At 36.7% G+C, this 17479-nt stretch overlaps 1 protein-coding gene across 4 annotated transcripts in view; it reads right to left on the bottom strand.

Annotated features, from left to right (window-relative positions):
• The window catches only part of INTS10 (integrator complex subunit 10), a 50429-nt gene extending 36400 nt beyond the window's left edge, over window positions 1-14029 (bottom strand). For all 4 annotated transcript variants that reach the window (XM_014068111.2, XM_014068126.2, XM_087713348.1 and 1 more), the window contains exons 1-7: window positions 13894-14029; window positions 12730-12797; window positions 10635-10738; window positions 7291-7430; window positions 6400-6481; window positions 4936-5076; window positions 1246-1417 (exon numbers count right to left, since the gene is read on the bottom strand). In XM_014068111.2, coding sequence (XP_013923586.2) covers window positions 1246-1417; window positions 4936-5076; window positions 6400-6481; window positions 7291-7430; window positions 10635-10738; window positions 12730-12797; window positions 13894-14022 — 836 coding nt within the window. In that variant the 5' untranslated portion in view covers window positions 14023-14029. The remainder of the gene's footprint in view (window positions 1-1245; window positions 1418-4935; window positions 5077-6399; window positions 6482-7290; window positions 7431-10634; window positions 10739-12729; window positions 12798-13893) is intronic.
• Between the last annotated feature and the right edge of the window lie 3450 nt (window positions 14030-17479).

Below are 17479 nucleotides of genomic sequence, written 5' to 3'. Positions count from 1 at the left end.
ACACATTCTAAAAATTAATTTAATGGAAAAAGAGAAAACCCAATTTCTGATTATTTTCCTTACTTTATCCCCCCAAAATCTTCAAGTTAGGTGACCTTCTGAACAATACAAAATAAGGGAGGCTCATAGGTGCCAGCTAAAAGTGAATACAAATAGTCATTGAGATAGGACAAGTCACTTAATGGTCATTCAAAGTTAAAATAGACACTCTCCCCTACTTTATATACAACCCCATTTCAAATTTATGGTGACTATACAGAACCCAAGTATTCATTTGCCCTTGTTACCTACCATAGGAATGTTACAGCACCCCTGACCTCTGTCTCCTCATCCCACTCCGAGATGACCCCATAATGCATGGCTCTGCTTCCCATGTCACCGGAAGCAGTCATCATTTTTAGCACTCTAACAATTTATTGAAGAAATGGCTGCTCTTTCAAAGCTTTCCATTTCAAATCAGGCCATTAAAAGATTGAAAACCTCTCAGTCTTTTCCAACCAATGGAAAAAAGCTGGGAGGGCGGACTTGTTGGCCTTTCTCCCCCAGCCAATAGGTACTGAAAATAAATTATCCAGCTCTGCCCTCCAATCGCTATCCCTTTTAAAAATCTCATTTACTAATTTTACCACATGCCTGGAAAGATGACAAATCTGTAAGATACTAAACTTGATGAGTGACTCCAGGCTGAAGAGTATTGAGCCATGATGGCACGTGAAGCCATTTATTAGGATACACAAGGCGTTGCCCTGTCGGCTCCTGCATGCTGGCCAGGACTTCGGCCTTCTTTTTCAGCCGTTTTTCGTCCAAAATTTGTTGCTAACTGAGAATGTTGTTAAGTGAACTTTGCCCTATTTCATGACTTTTCTTGCTACAGTTCTTAATGAATTACTAGAATTATTAAATTAGTAATATTTGATAGTTAATTAGTTGTGAATCTGGCTTTCCCTTTGACTTTCCTTGTAAGAACAATTGGAGATCACATGACCTTGGGACACTGCAACATAAACATGAATAAGCTGACAAATGTCTAAATTTTGATCACATGATCAAGGGAAGGCTGCCATGGTCCTAAATGTGAAAAACGATTCTAAATCACTTTTTTCAGTCCTGTTGTATCTTAGAATGTTCACTAAATAAAATGTTATAGGTCGAGGGCCAGCTGTACCGTTCTGTCAACAAGAATCAGGCCAAAGTTCATCAAATAGTTAATTAGATATATTTTAAGAAATTAACAATTTATCAAACCTTCTTGCCACGTCCATCTGCCATTCACATCTCACACCTACTATGGATAGTATTTTGAATATCCTTTCCCAAGGATCTGTAATCTGGCATGATTTCTCAGTGAGACCTTCAATAATATATTTCTGAGCACTTCGTTTATTAGGGGACACAAGATCAGATGTGTCCTGTGTTCCTAGAAGTGAATAAAATCAGTTAATTAATTATTAAAAATTAGCCCAACATCCAAAACAACTTTTAGTTCCTACTTCAGCAATGAATATTTATATGAAATACTAATGATGTGCTCCAATGTTTGTTAAGACCAAATAATTGCCCATATTTTAAAGATGATTGTTTTAATTGTTTTCCTATGTTGGTTTCATTTGATTGTTATATGCCTCCCAGAGTGACTTCTGGTGTGAAGGCCAGCTACATAAATTTGATAGATATATAAATAGATGAATTGATGGATGGATGGAGAGAAAAACAGAGATAAATCCAATATCAAGACAAGCAGGGGAGACCCACTAAATTCTATAAACATTTTTATCTTTAATTCTTGAAATCCATAAAGATTTGATTTCTCTATGTGCATTCTTAATTGTGATTTTCATTAATTTATTCTTTGTGCCCCTAAGAAATCTGTTCTTAAAGGCATAGTGTTTTTTTCTATCAATCATTATTTGAATTACCCATTATAAAAACCCCTTAGTGTATAGACAAGGCAATCTATATAGACAAGGCAATCTATTGCAATAGCAATAGAACTTAGACTTATATAGCATTCACAGTGCTTTAGAGCCCTCTCTAAATGGTTTACAGAGCAGCATATTGCCCCCAACAATCTGAGCCCTCAATTTCATCTCTTTATTTTATCAATTCCTCTTCCTTTCTTTTGCTATCTTCTCTGTTATGTTTAAATTACAATCCTCTTGAAGCAGAAATTCAATTCTTTATACATAAATATACACCGAGTAATAAAAATCTAGAGATTTTAGACCAATTTTGTTCTGAAAGTATCTGAAAAAAGATCTAGTTTTTTACATTACTTGGTTATATTAATTCTAATATCTTATTTTGCTTTTAGACTACAGTGATAATTTTTCAAAAGAATGCAGATTTTTTGATTGCATCTTATAATTGTAGTTTCTAGTTTTAATACTAGAAACTACAATTATAAGGGGATGGGAAGGAGAAATTAAAAGATTAAAAATAAAAAATAGACTACCTAATAGGCTACTTGAAGAGTTTAAATCCAACAAACACTACGAATTGACATCATCCAAATTTCCACTTTATCACAATATTTGAAGATGATAAAGTAGGCAGAGATAAGTGAAATGAAATGGTAATTATACTCACGCCCTAATCACTTCCCATCTTGACTATTTAAGGGGGTAAATGACTTGTGTGGATCCATCAGTCTTAAATAGGCTATACCTATATTGCTGAATCATCCACATTGCATCAGTTTACAGATTACAACCTTACATCAGCTGGCAGCTATGAAATCCTCAGTACCTGACTCTATTGAAACATACTCTACATACTGGAGCCTTTGAAAAGCATATGGAAGCTTCAACATATTCAAAATACAGTAGCGCACATGATTTTCTGCAGGTCTAGATGGCATGTGTCATCTCTCTTCAGGAGCTGCAATGGTTGTGCATTTGCTTCCAGGACTAATTCAAGGTGTTACTTTTAAAACCCTAGATGGCTTGGGATGAGGCTATTTGAAGGGTCATCTTTTCCAGATCACATCAACCTGACTGGGCAGGCAAGAAAAGTTATGAGTCCTCTCTTCTAAGTGGGTTCATCTAGTACGACCAAGAAGGGCTGCAGCTATGGAAGTGGTCAACAGTATTAAGTATCTGGGGATGCAGATAGCTAACAATCTGACTTGGTCTCTTCATATGTTATCTTCAGTAAATGTGCAAACCAGCGTTTGCATTTCCTGCGTCAGATGAAGAGAGCATATCTTTGTCCTGTCTTGACCACTTTTTACAGAGGCGTGATTGAGAGCATTTTAACAAAAAAACTGCACCACTGTTTGATTTGGTGGAAACAGTGCTTCAGATAGAAGATCCATATAGAGTGGTAAGGACAGCTGAGAAGATTATAGGATGCTTGCTTGTCATTATTCAGGATATTGCTTATAAGCACTATATGCTTAGAGCTCGAAGCATTGTTGGGGACCCCACACACCCACTTCACAGTCTGTTTCTGTTGCTCCGTTCTGGGAGGAGATTTCAAAGTTTTTCTAGCAGACTACTAAATTCTGTAACAACCTTTTTCCCTTATGCCATCCATCTTGTATACATTCAAACCAGACTGTGATGTTTCTTTATCATATATATGTGGGTATATGCATAATGGTTCTTTTGAGAGCTGAATGCAATGAATGCAATGCTGATTAATGGACATTTAAAGTGACAATATTCTACTCTATTTCTATTTTATGATGACTCCCACTCTGTAGAACATCATCCCCGTGGATGTAAGACTGGACCCTACTTTGAAACTCTTTCACAAAACCCTGAAGACCTGGTTTTGCCAACAGGCCTGGGGATCCCAGAGTGGGATGGAGCCTATCATGTGGCTTATTTGATTGATCTTGTTGCCAGAGGTCTGGGGTTTATGGCTTTTCATTGTTTTTATACTAGGTTTTAATATTCGTAGGTTGCTCAGACTCACCAAGACTGGGTTGGGCAGCAATATAAATTTTCTTAAAATAGAAAATAAAATATATAAAAGAACCACATGTTAAATCACAGTTCCGAAATTTACATTCTCCCTTACCAAGAGGGAGAAACACACAACATGGAAGTTAAGGTTAAAATTAATGTAATATTATTACTAAGTACTTGTCCAGCCTTGTTTTTTGTTTGGAAGCTGAATAGGGCTTGGATTTGGATGGAAATTGTGCAGGGAATATTAGGACTACGGAAAAAAAGAAAAAGCAACTAGGAAGAAGATAATATAAATAATTTTCATTGTTGCCATGAATAACCAGAATGAGAACTTAACTTGAAATTCAGATGCTACAAAATCCTAGATATTATCTTATCCTGCTGTGGAAAAACAGTATCATTACATAAGCCACAATATAGGTTGTTTATTTGAGAGTGACATATAGGTAGTCCTTGGTCAAGTACAATTCATTCAGTGACTACTTAAAATTATGGTGGTGCTAAACAAATGGTATTTGTCACCGATCCTGAAGTTTCAGCCATTGCAGCCACCATCACCAGTCATCTGATCAAAATTTGGGATCTTGGTAGCCTGACTGAATTTATAACTGCAGGGGAGCTTCAATTTCCTTTACTCACTTTTATTCCCACCCCCAATCTCTGTCCTTTTGGTCATCCTGCACAGCAGCACATGCCAGTAAATGCCCAAGGTTTTGAGAAGTTTCAGCCAGCTACCACTGCCCTCAGACATCTATCTCAGCCCAAGTGTTGTCACTACTGCTAGCCACTCCATAGCCACAGTGAAAAGGCCCCTCTGCCCCAACCATCTTGTGCTCTATCAGTCCTTCCTGAATTATGTAAACATGGCTATACTGCTACATTGAAGATTTTAAGATTCTTGAATAATATTCATATGCTGTATAAACCAAGCCACTGCTTTGATATATATTAATTTCTCTTTATTCTCTTTGATATATATTAATTTCTACCTTATTAGTGCATTTTGGTCTAGTATTTTTACCTGGATATTGGTTTTCTGTCGGTGATGATCTAGTCACATAATTAATATAAAATTCTGCAGCCTTATTCAGATACTTGTATAACAAAGTGGAAGGAAGTCGTACATCAGGGTTGTTAATTATTAAAGGCAGAACATCACAAACTAAAAATGATAATGAAATCAAATTAAATTTGTCAGTTTCCTGCATCATGTCATTATTTAACAAAGCATTATCTATATTCCTTAAGCAATGTATTTGCAATTCATTTAAAATAAAGTCCTACTAACAATAGCTAAAACTAATAACTTATTTAAATTAAGCAACAAATGGATATTCTCTCTTCTCTAGGAAGAAGAAAATCATTTTTCAGATGTTCTTCTTCTGAAATATTCATCTATTGCTAAATAATGAGGTCATACAGCAAAATCACATTGCTTAGCAACAGCAACCTCTATAATCCCAATATTATATATTATCATATTATATTATAACCAAATTCCATGATCATTAGGTGAGGCTACTAGCTTCCCATAACCAAAGTGAATGAGGAAGCCAGGAAAAAAGTTGCAACTTCCAGGCCTGCAGGCAGGTGAGGGAAGGAAGGAAAGATTGGGCAGGAATTGGTTGGGGAGGGCACACAAGAGTACAAGGAGAATCAAGAAGGTGTACAAGAAACATGGTGCAGAGCAGGAAGGGTGTGAGGGGATGTGTGAAAGCACAGGTCAGAGAAAGAGGCACAATGCAGGTCAGAAAGGGTATGATTGGTCGTGAGAAGTGAGCATGAGGATACATGAGGGTGCAATGGAGTGCACAAGAGGCACAGCATGGGTTGGGGAGAGTATGCATTTACGTATGGCGTAAATCAAGCATGAGGGGATGAATGAGAGTGCAGAAGGGCTATGGAGGGTGTGCAAGTAATGAAGATTTACTCCAACTATTTGTGACCTTCCTTGCTGGCTTCCCTACTGATTTTCTGTAAGTTCAAATGGGTTGTCAAACTCTCAGAGCACAATGCTGGGAGAGCCAGAATGCCAATGACAAGTTGTAACCACAATTTGTTCAGTGCTGTCATAACTTCAGTTGCTGAATAAATATTATAAATTAAGCACTACCTGTAGAATTTCATTTTCTACTACCCTGTTGGGTTCTTTTTACTACAAATATGTTGGGATCATTATTCCCTGTTCCCAAAGAGATAATACAAAAAAAGAATAGAGGAGTTTCAAATATAAAGAGTAAATTAAAGTGTCATTATTCCCTATTTCCCAAATTGTTCTAAATATTTAAATAATATTCATCATGCCCATTTTACTTTTCATTCCAACTTCAGTCAGTTGACAAACCAAAGGAAAACAAAGACATAAATGAATGTTAATTTACTCATACAACTCATATTCAAGCATATATTTTAAAGATTTTACAACTATGATCTCACAACCTTCAATGTATAAAACAAACTTTTTGGAACAAAATTATATTCTTACCAAATAATTTTCTAAAGCAATTAACAGGTGACTCTTGATCTTCAATATTTTCTGCTTCTAATAACGTTTCCCCAAGGCCCACCTTTGCAAAATTTAAAGAAAATCAAATTTGTTTCTTCTTCCTTTTATGTTTTTCAAATTGTTTGTAACATATTGCATAAATAAAGCTGCCAATTCTTTCTCAATACTTGAAAACCTACAGCTATTTAACATGTTATGGCCAACACAATAAAAATACAGGTAATCCTCAATTATGACCACAAATGGGACCAGAATTTTGATTGCTAAGAAAGGCAATTGTTAAATGAATTATACTTAATTTTATGAGCTTTTTTGCCATGGTTGTTAAATGAATCACTTTAGTTGTTAAGTGAATCGTGTGATCACTAAGTGAATCCAGCTTCTCCTATTGACTCTGCTTGTCTGAAATTCAGGAAGATCGCAAATAGTGAACACATGGCCCCAGATTACTTCAATCATCACAAATACATGCCAGTTGCCAAGCACTCAGATATCAATCATGGAGGTGCTGAAATGACTTTTTTCAGTGCTGTTGTAACTTTGAATGGTTGTAAGCCAAGAACTACCTGTATCTTTGTAAACAAGTTGAGGACTTCTTACTTTCAAAGTAAAAAGGAAGGAATATGCATACAAAACTACATTATCATCTCAATCAAGCTTTTGGACAATAACATTTTCTTAGGAAAGAGGCCAAACCTCATGCTCCCAATATTGGTTACTGCTGCTAGAAATTGCCATTATTTCCATCCCATCTATCGGTACTTTCATTTACCAAGTTGATTCTAAACACATACGTTTGTTTGTTGAAGCTTTACAATATTTTAAAGAAATAATATGCAAGTATTTAGCATATAATCTTCATCCTCTTACCCCATGCTGAACCACAGTCTCAGGAAAACGCCGTAAAAGCAATAGTAACATTTCTGCCCGTTCTAAAGTATTGAAGCACTGGTCTGTAGCTTTTAATAACATTTCACATTGAACCCGGCCAGGAAGAGTTTCAAATAAACCTAAAAGGGGAGCAATATTTAATTAATGTTTTTAAAAGATAGATACAGGTAAAAATTAGAAACTGAAAGTATGGGGTGAAGATAGGAGGAAAAAAGACATAAAAATCTAAGGAAGAGTTAGACACATTAGCTCAAGTATTTTGTCCTAAGAGAATCTTTTTCCAGATTTATTTATGTATTTATCATATTTATAGCATCTTGCAGAAAAATGGCACAAAATAAAAAATTGTAAAATTAAAATATTAAAATAAGTAAAACTTTAAAATATATCAGCAACATTATAGAGCAAATTAGTAGAAATTATGTTAAAAACAATGCAACCATCTTATTAGATCACCATTTCTTTTTGATCCTTAAGCTCCCAGGACAGCCATGTTTCCAGGGACTTCTAGAAGTTATCAAGGATAGAGCCAATCTCACCTGGTGGGAGGACAATAATGTTCCATGGGGCAGGCACCAGGATAGAAAAAGCAAATCTCCTGCATACCACCAGATGAAACTTTTCTAAATGAAACTCATAGCATACCTCTTCTGGCAGACTTGATAGGATGGGCAAATGTAATCGGGTGGTGAAAGTTCCTCAAATAATAATAGAAAGGGCTTCAAAGATCAAAAACAGTACCTTAAAATAGACCCAGAAGCAACTGGCGATCAATACAGCTTGTAGAGCAGGTGTAATGTGTGCCATTCACTGCAGCATTTTACACATTGAATCTTCTGGATAGTCTTCAAAGGCCATCCAACTACATTATACCCACATTAGTTTACCCAAGAAGTGACCAAAGCATGAGTGAATTGAGAGCCTTTCAAAAGAGCAACTAAGATGCTCAAAAGTCTGGAGACTAAAACATATGAAGAACGGCTGCAGGATTTGGGTTTGGCTAGTCTAAAGAAAAGAAGAATTAGGGGTGACATGATAGCAGTATTCCAGTAGTTCAGTGGCTGCCACAAAGAAAAAGAGGTCAAATTATTCTCCAAAGCACCAGAGGGCAGAATAAGAAACAATGATTACAAACTAATCAAAGAGAGAAAAAATCTGGAATTAGAGAGAAACTTTCTAACAATGAGGACAATTAATCAGTGGAATAGCTTATCTCCAGAAATAGTGGGCACTCCATCATTGGATGTTTTTAAGAAGAATCTAGATCTGTGATAGCGAACCTATGGCACGCGTGCCAGAACTGGCATGCAGAACCATTTCTCCTGGCAGCGAAGCCATCACCAGTTGGTCTTCAGGGTTCTGGTGCAGCAGCCAGCTGGTCTTCACGCGCATTGGCATGCCAGAAAGCAGAAGAGAAGCCGTCTGGTGCGTATGCGCAGCCAGGAAAACGATCTTTTTGTTTCCAGGGTGCACATTTGCTTCAGTCATTTGGTGATCTGGTTCTGGCATGCATGCACATGCAAAAACCAGTAAGAGGAAGAGCAATGGCCGCATGTGCCAAAAGATGTGGAGACGGCTTCTTAACAGAGCAGAGCTGTGGTTGGGACTTCCCTCCCTCCACACCCGAGTGGGCTTTTTGCGTGGCCCCAGCCCGCCACCCTGTGGTTCATCTGCGGTCTGAAGTGCTTGGCCAGCTTGGGCACACCAGAAAAGCAACGGCAGCGGCAGCCACAAGGGAAAGGGCAGGAGGGGCAACCCCACACCAGCCAGAAGCAGCGCTGTGACAGCTGCCGGGGGCGAGGGGGCGGCAGCAGCAAGGACAGGCAAGGGCTTCCCTTCCTCGCCACCAGAGCAGGCTACTTGCATTGCTCCAGCCTGCGGCACTGACGTGCATCCACAGTCTGGGGTGCCTGGCCGTATCAGATGTGTCAGAAAAGTCGCAGCAGTGGCCACCACAGGAGGAAGGGCAGGAGCGACCAGGCAGCCACCGCAGCTGCTCCCACATCAGCGAGCCAGGTCCTCGGCAGCGTCTTTATGCGAGTAACTCGCCTTCCCACCAGCAGCTCATCCAGCATCCCAGCTGGAAGCAGCAGCACAACAGTCGGCGTAACCAGGGGCAAAGAGGTGGCGGTGGTGAGAACGGGCAGCCGCCCACCCTTCATCCCTTCCCCAGCAGCGGCTATTGTGCTGCTGCTTCCAGCCAGGATGCTAGTGGAGCTGCTGGCGGGGAGGCGAGGGCCTGGCAGAATATATCCCGGCTGGAAGCGGCAGCGCTCCGGATCGCAGATTCTCATCAGAGCCACGGGTTGGTGCTGTGCAAGAAGCCTGCTCGGGGGGTGGGGAGGGAAACCGAAGCCGCCCATCCTCACCATTGCCACTTTTGGCCCCCAATACCAGGATGCCGCCAAAGGCCTGACATAATATATCCCGGCTGGAAGCAGCAGCACAACAGCCGTCGCTATTCTCATTCTCTTTGAGAGCCAGCTTGCTTCCACGGCACAAGGCAAGTGTTGCCGAGGAGAAATCAATGGGAGGGGGACATGACAACAAACTTCTGCTAGGGATGCCTTCTCCCTTTCCCCCTGATTTCTCCCAGGCAGGTACTGGCCGGCGCTCACTTCCCTTACTGCTCATTGCTCATTGTCATGTGAAGTGTTAATACCACTTTATAATGTGGGCCACACTTGGAATACCCATATCCTTTTTTGGTCGCCATGATATAAAAAAAAGATGTTGTGACTCTAGAAAGAGCACAGAGAAGAACATCACAGATGATTAGTGGACTGAAAGCTAAAACATAAAGAATGGTTGCTGGAATTGAGTATGTCCAGTTTAATGAAACAAAGGACTAGCGGTTACTACATTGTAGTAATGTTCCAATATCTCAGGGATTGTCACAAAGTAGAGGGAGTCAAGCTATTCTTCAAAGCACCTGGGGGCAGGACAAGAAACAATGGTTGGAAACTAATCAAGGAAAGAAGCAATCTAGAACTAAGAAGAAATTTCCTGACAGTTAGAACAATTAATCAGTGGAACAACTTGCCTCAGATGTTGTAAATGTTCCAACCCTGGAGGTTTTTAAGAAGATATTGGGCAACCATTTACTTAAAACACTACAGGGTTTCCTGCCTGACCAGGGTTTGGACTCTCCAATGTCTCTTCCATCTCTTATTGTCTCGTCTCACTGATTCTCATATTGGGTAGTGCAATATAGAAGAAAACCTACCATCATCTTGTTCATCAAAGCTTCCTACAAATCAAGTTCATTAACACACCAATAAACATCATTTTCCAAGGAATTTAAGTCTAGAAGAAATTTATACCTTTTAAAAACTCTGTTTGCTTATCCTGTGAATCATTACGAAGTGCTGATGTGATAATACTAATCTCCCGCCATACCACTGGTTGCTCTGGAAAATTTACAAACCTAAAATAAAGAATAGGGGACAAGAGAAATTTCTACTTGAAATCACTAAGAACAGCTGAAATTTTGTTATGAAAAGTATGTTATGAAAGTGAAAAGGTTTTGCCAAACTGGTCATATTAACAGCAGTACAAGTTATATTATGGAACCACAAAAAAAATAAAAGCTATTCAAATAATCAATGCTCAAAAACCAACACGTAAAAGAAAAAGGACAATATGAACATTCATTGGTTAAGGGATAAAAAAGGGGAAAGTTAGAAAGCAAATAGCTTTTTTAAAGTATTTTTTTAATACTGAATACATCAGTAGTAAAAGTACTAAACTTAAGATAAAAACCTTATATCAAATAACATTTTGAGGGAGGTGGGCAGTACAGAAATGTGAAATATAAATAAATAATAAATAAATTTAATGCAATTTGTGGTTAATCAATGCTGCTCTTAGTTCTGAATGCAATCATCAACATTAACATTTTAGAAAACATAATTTATATTAACAACTTTTTTCTTTAAAGTTTTGTTATTTAAATCATGTGTTAATTTCTAGTCAATACTATATAAAAAAAACTACTGTACCCAAATAATATAATGTAATATTTATGTTTTATAATAATACATGACCAATATTAATTAAAAGAAAAGAATCAGGAAAATGTACAAAGTTTTTATATAAAAGTACCTATAGCAAGTTATATTCATCGTTTAAACAGTTTTGTCTAATAAATTTTGTGCTTGAGGTATATAATTTCAGCTTATTGTCATAAAATAGACACTTCTTTGCTAGTGAAAACTTTTCCACTGAAAAAATATAAAAAAGCTGAGGCATGTGAAGTTTTTTGTTTTTCTATGAAAGCTCTCTTTTAAAGAGGTCAGCCCAGAAGCTTCTATGACTGCTAAAAGGGTTCTAAGAAACTATTCAATATTCCCTCACTTAACACTGCTCTTTAAAACTTGAAATTCTATGTTAACAAATTCCATATATTAATTATAACTATGAGAAAAATGTTTTTATCCATTCTGAATTTACTGTTCATAGATATCATTAGGTGACAAATTCTATCCATACCATATATATGTTAAGTATTTCCCCCCCCCCCCCCCCCCAAGATATCAGTATTTGGATCCAAAGCAGGAAATGTACTTTCGGTCCAACATGGGTGCACTTGTTATAGAGGTAGCTAAAAGAAAACTTGCCAGATTCTGGGGGCTACTGAGTGGTCCTAGGAAAATGTACATTTTCTTGGTATTGCATGGGTGCTATGAGAAACATGGATAAAGCAAGATTTCCAAAAGGTACAAGCATGCACATGCTGAATCCAAAGCACTTTTCCCACTTTGAATCTATCTGCACATCTTTCACTTCCATACCTCCATAAATCTAGATGTCTTTCTTCAAAAATAAATCTTTAAAGATCTTGATTGTCCATTTTATCAGATTAATTTATTACAGGTAGTCTTCATTTAATGTCAATTAATTCAGTGACCATTTGAAATTATGGTGACACTGATAATAACTGGCCCTTGACCAACCAATGCAACCGTATGGTCACATAATAAAAATTCATGCTAGCCCATATTTATAATCGTTTCCCCCCACCCACTCCTTCCGCCACTGACCTGCATTATCTTTGCTTGCCTCCCCTATGGCTGGTGGCTTTTTCCTTTCTGGCTATCCATTCATCCTCCCACAGCTTCTTAACGCCATATTGCCTCCCCAGTTGTAAAATGGGGCAAAATTCACTTAACAAATGGTTCATTTAGCAACATAAATTTTGGGCTCAATTGTGGTCAAACATCAAATACTACATGTACAATAAAAAGCAATTGCACATAAAGGTATTCTCATACTGATTTAAATTTCAGAGAGCACTTGGTTATCTGCAGGGAATAGAATGCATCACATCTTATTATAAAACAGATCAATTACAAATGAAATAGGTTATCCCATCCATTCAATCCTAATTTGGGAAAAATCCAGTAAAATATGTCTTACATGTCATATAACAATCTGCCTGCTGATGCTGTTCGTTCTGCATTCTTCTCAATGGAGTACATCTCATACTAGAAAACAAGAAAGAAGAGTGTGAAGAAACAAAAACATTCCTACACTGAGCATCTTGCAAACTTTTCTAACTTACCATAACTAGAATGAGAAAAAAATGAAGAACAGAACCATTAACACTAATAGAGACATCAATTCTATCATATTAAAATTGTGGTATTCTACAGGTTTCACTGTTCATTTCCCCAAAGTTTCTCAATTACTATCAATTGGGTTTAACCCAACTGTTTTATGAGATTACTGGAAAACATTAAGGGAATAAAATAGGGTGGTCAAAGGTTGATGCTTGCAAATTTTATTATGAAAGCCTAATTTCTTTATATTATAATATTTTTTTCCAGAAGGCCTTCTTTCAAAATTAGTTTATGAAAGGCAACCCCCTTTTCACCACATTCTTTATATTTTAAATTCAGGTCATTGTTGTAAATATCTTCATTTTTATATGATTCTTGGTCCCCTAATTTAGGTTTAAATAGTATTAGTTGTCAGGAGGAATTTTGTGCAGTTATTGTAGTGTACTCTTTTGGAACCTTAATCCATTTCTGGCAAAGATCACAATCATCATCTCTTGTTTAGACCACAATCTAAAAGGGTTTCTTTCACCTCTTCTCATTCCATTTTTTGTTAAACTGATTCTCCCTGAGGCAATAATATAAATGAATTATTTTACAAGGATTTAAAATCTACCTTCAACGTCTTCTAATCCTGCACTACAGAAGACAAGGAGTGAGGGCAATCAGTTGCTCTTCCTAATTCAGAAAGCAAGAATATTTAAATAATGAAAGCAATAATCTGACAATCCGTTTCCCCACAATGATTCGATTCTGAGGGGATATGAATTGTTTTTGTTTTTATTTTTATGTGAAGCAGAGGAAAGATACTAAATACAATTTTTGATTTCTCTACTACAGTCTTTTAAAAAGGTTTTTTTCAACGTTATCCCTTCGCACGAGGAAAAGATGCTGCCTCCAAATGCAAAGGATAAAGTTCTCTGGAAAGCGGCAGGTCAGAGGCGGTGGAGCTCGGCTGAAGCGGAGCACCAGAAAACAAGTAAAACAGGCGGCATTCCGAACACCAAATTCACAACCAACCAACCTGAATGTTGAAGTCGGCAGGATAGAGACTCCGCGCGGTGATAAGCCAAGCTTTGGCAGCCCACAGGTCTCCTTGGACTAGTTCCCGGGCTCGCTTCACCAAAAACTCACAATCGCCCAACGCCGACATATTGCAGGCCTTTAAAACCGCGCATGCGTACATAACGGCCCAGTAAAAATCGCTCTATTACTTCCTAGGACGAATGAAGTTGGAGAACAATTCTACGCATGCTCAATATCTGAAGTTACGCGGTCTTTTTTTTTTATGGGCGAGGTAACTGTTGAATATTGGATATCCATATCATGACCCTTTCAGGTTACTCTATAAATCACTCTTTGTTTTCTTGCAATATATTTCGCAGGTGGAGTGATACTGTTCACTGCTGAAGGCAGTGAAGCTCTGAAGGTATTCCCTGGATTTTTGTAGCTAAATTGTAACCTCTCCCTTGTAACCACCATACTAGGTTAAACTGTATATGAAGTTTCCGAGGGACTTTTTTTAAAAAAGTAAAATATTTATTAAACTAAGGAAAGATTTAGAGTTGAGTTTGTGAATCTTCCATTAGTTTTTGACAACACAGATAATCTGCTGCTTATCATAGCTACATTGACTTTCTAAATCTTTTCACTCTTATGTACGCATTTGGTACTTAAAACTGTTTCCAAAACTCGAGGATAACTTTAAAATAAACGCATTTCGTATTATTTGTGATCATACTATGTAAGTGACAGTTTGTAGGCAATTTCTGCCTTCTAAATGAGTAAGTACATTCAGTCGGAGTACCTAACTTGCTTCAGAGAAAATGAGACCATTAGCAAGTCAGTAGTGATATTTTCTTCTTCCGTTCAATTGTGATACAGTATAATCCAAAACAGGATTGAGATTGCCTTTGAAGATTAGTGCAGGGTTTCATGAACTGGGGTAGAAAATTTTTTTTTACTAACCTCTAATAATTGAAATGTAACTTTTCATTCATTAAGGATATAGACAATGAAATAATGTATGACCTCTAGATTCCAAATGTTTGTTGACCATAATAAATCTCACTATCTAGACTTATCTTATACTAAAAAGAATTATCTTATATTAAAAGTATCTTATACTAAAACTCATTGGTATAATGAGTTGATGAACTTTATATAATCACTATAGTATATACTTGTAATTTTAAACTTTTTATAATTGTGTTTCAATTTTCTATTTCAATTTGTAATACAATCTACATCTACAGTATGTATTTTATATTATGCATCTTTTTCCTTCCATTTTGTATTAAACAAACAATAAAAACACTACACACAATTATAAAAGAAGACAAATATGCTAAAGAAGAAACAAAAAAGATATATATTCACAAACACATATAAGGTTGCACTATGAATATTCAGTGAATGGAAGCCATAATTCATTACAACCACCCATAGCTTATTTGTATTGATAAATTACTGATTCCTAAATTGCTGGTAAATCAGTTCTATAAATCATGGAATAATTGAATTCCAAATACCAAACTCAATAGTTGAAGCCCAGGTTATGTTTCCAGTCCTGGATATCAAATCTTTTAAGCATTTTTTGTCCAGATGTCATTTCCATGTGATAGAGATAAACTTCAAAATAATATGAAAATCTAAAAAGTGTAAATCTCAAAGTTAAATTAATACATGTTAATACACAATAACCTATTTCTTAAGTAGAACAATTGTTGGACACTGTAGAAACACTTATTTAAATAAGCTTTTATAAATAAAGAATTTTAATTTTAGTGCAGCTCCAGCATAAATATAACTGATTTACCAGCAACCTTGGACTTTTCTGTATAAATGCGGTGGAGTCATTCTGAAATATTATTTCTTATTGGAAAAGATATGATTTAAAATCATATGATTATATTTTTCATAGTTTCCAAGCTTCTTGAGTTGTTTTCCCCTTTAGGATTTTCATCCAAGGAACCTTTTCCAAACTCTGTCTGAGTTTAAAATCAGTTCTTTGAAAAGTTAAGACTCTGATATTATCAGGGTGGATAAAAATTGATATTTTTTAAATTAAAAATTAGATTTTTTTTATTTAAATCAGATTTTTTTATTTTTATCAAATTTATTTTAATAAAGATAGTTTTCTATTTAAGATACATTAATAATTTAGTTTATTCATCATGAAATGGAGCTTAGTTATGTAGCATGAGGCTGTATATTATGCAATATTGGGACTGTCGGTGAGTCAACAGTGGGCCAGAGGAGGAGCTGCTGCGGGACAGAGATGACTGTTGCTCTTTTAAAAATTATGATTTAAATCGAGTTGATTTAAATCAAGCCTTTTTACTAGTGATTTAAATCATGATTTAAATCGTGATTTAAATTGATTTGATTTAAATCAAATCCACCCTGGATATTATTATGTTCCATTGCTTGTGTTTGCATTATATTGAATTCTGATATGATATGATCACTCTCACCCAAGTTTCCTGCAATTTCAATTCCCTCTATTACTTCTTCTCTGTTCATGAGAATTAAATCCAGTATGACTATCCCTCTAGTTCCCTCTTTTACCTTTTGGACAACAAACTGGTCAGCTAGGTTGGTCAGGAACCTATTCAATTTCTCACTTGGTGCAGAATTAGTCTTCCACTTGATGTCAGGGTAATTGAGGGCCCCCATTATTGTAGTGTGTCTCCTGCATATATTTGTTAATTGATTAGCAAACAATACACCTGTTTTTCCTGCTTAGTTGGGTGACCTTTAGTATACACCTACGGCAATGCCATTCTTTTTTTCTCTTATATTGACATATATGCATTGTAGGAGGTTTTCGTCTTTGGCTTCGTGCATTTCTATAGCAGTATAGTCAGGAGTGGGTTCCATCAGTTGCTACTGCCAGTTTGCTTGTGGGTGCACCACATATGTGGTTGTCTGCGCATGCACAGTGCAATAAAAATTACTCTGTGCATTTGCAGAAGTCAAAAAGGAGAGATCCAGTTTGGAGGTGTGGCAGGCTGGGTCATTGCCAGTTCCAGCGACCCAGGCCGCCAAACCACTACTGGTTTGGCCAAACCAGTAGGAATCCAACACTGAATATAATGGTTTTTATATATAGTGCAACTCCACCTCCTCTTTTATGGGGTCTGTTTTTTTTAACAGTTTCAATATGTTCCAGTCATGGATTTCATCCCAACAAGTATCAGTAATTACTGATTATCTGGTTAAATTGTCTTGCCTCAATTTCCTTTGCTTCCTGTTATTGACTGCTAATATATATTTGGACGGAACGGGACAACTCTCTCTGGCCAGTTGGCCACAATGTGTTGTTCTAATCTAGACACTATTTGGAGATAACTATGGTATAATACCTCAGAAATAAATGACTGTAGTTTTGAAATAAATAAATTATCAATGTACTTTGTTTTGCCTAATTTTACATAAGGTGTTTGACGTCCATTTTATTTGGAAGAAAATATATTTGGGAGCCCTTTTTCTTATTGTAATTTGAAAATTTACTAAGCACTTTTTTACAGTGTAAAAAGCAAATTTCTGTATCACTTAGTTTCTCTTAGATCAGTAAGATTTATTTCTGAGAACATAAGTGGAAGATA

The sequence above is a fragment of the Thamnophis sirtalis genome, unplaced genomic scaffold (genome assembly GCF_051295495.1).
Source record: "Thamnophis sirtalis isolate CommonGarterSnake01/CBP01778 unplaced genomic scaffold, rThaSir2_p1.2 scaffold_4, whole genome shotgun sequence".
Lineage (NCBI taxonomy): Eukaryota > Metazoa > Chordata > Lepidosauria > Squamata > Natricidae > Thamnophis > Thamnophis sirtalis.
The sequence above is the reverse complement of the archived record's forward strand: the minus strand, read 5'-3'. Positions and strand labels throughout refer to the sequence as shown.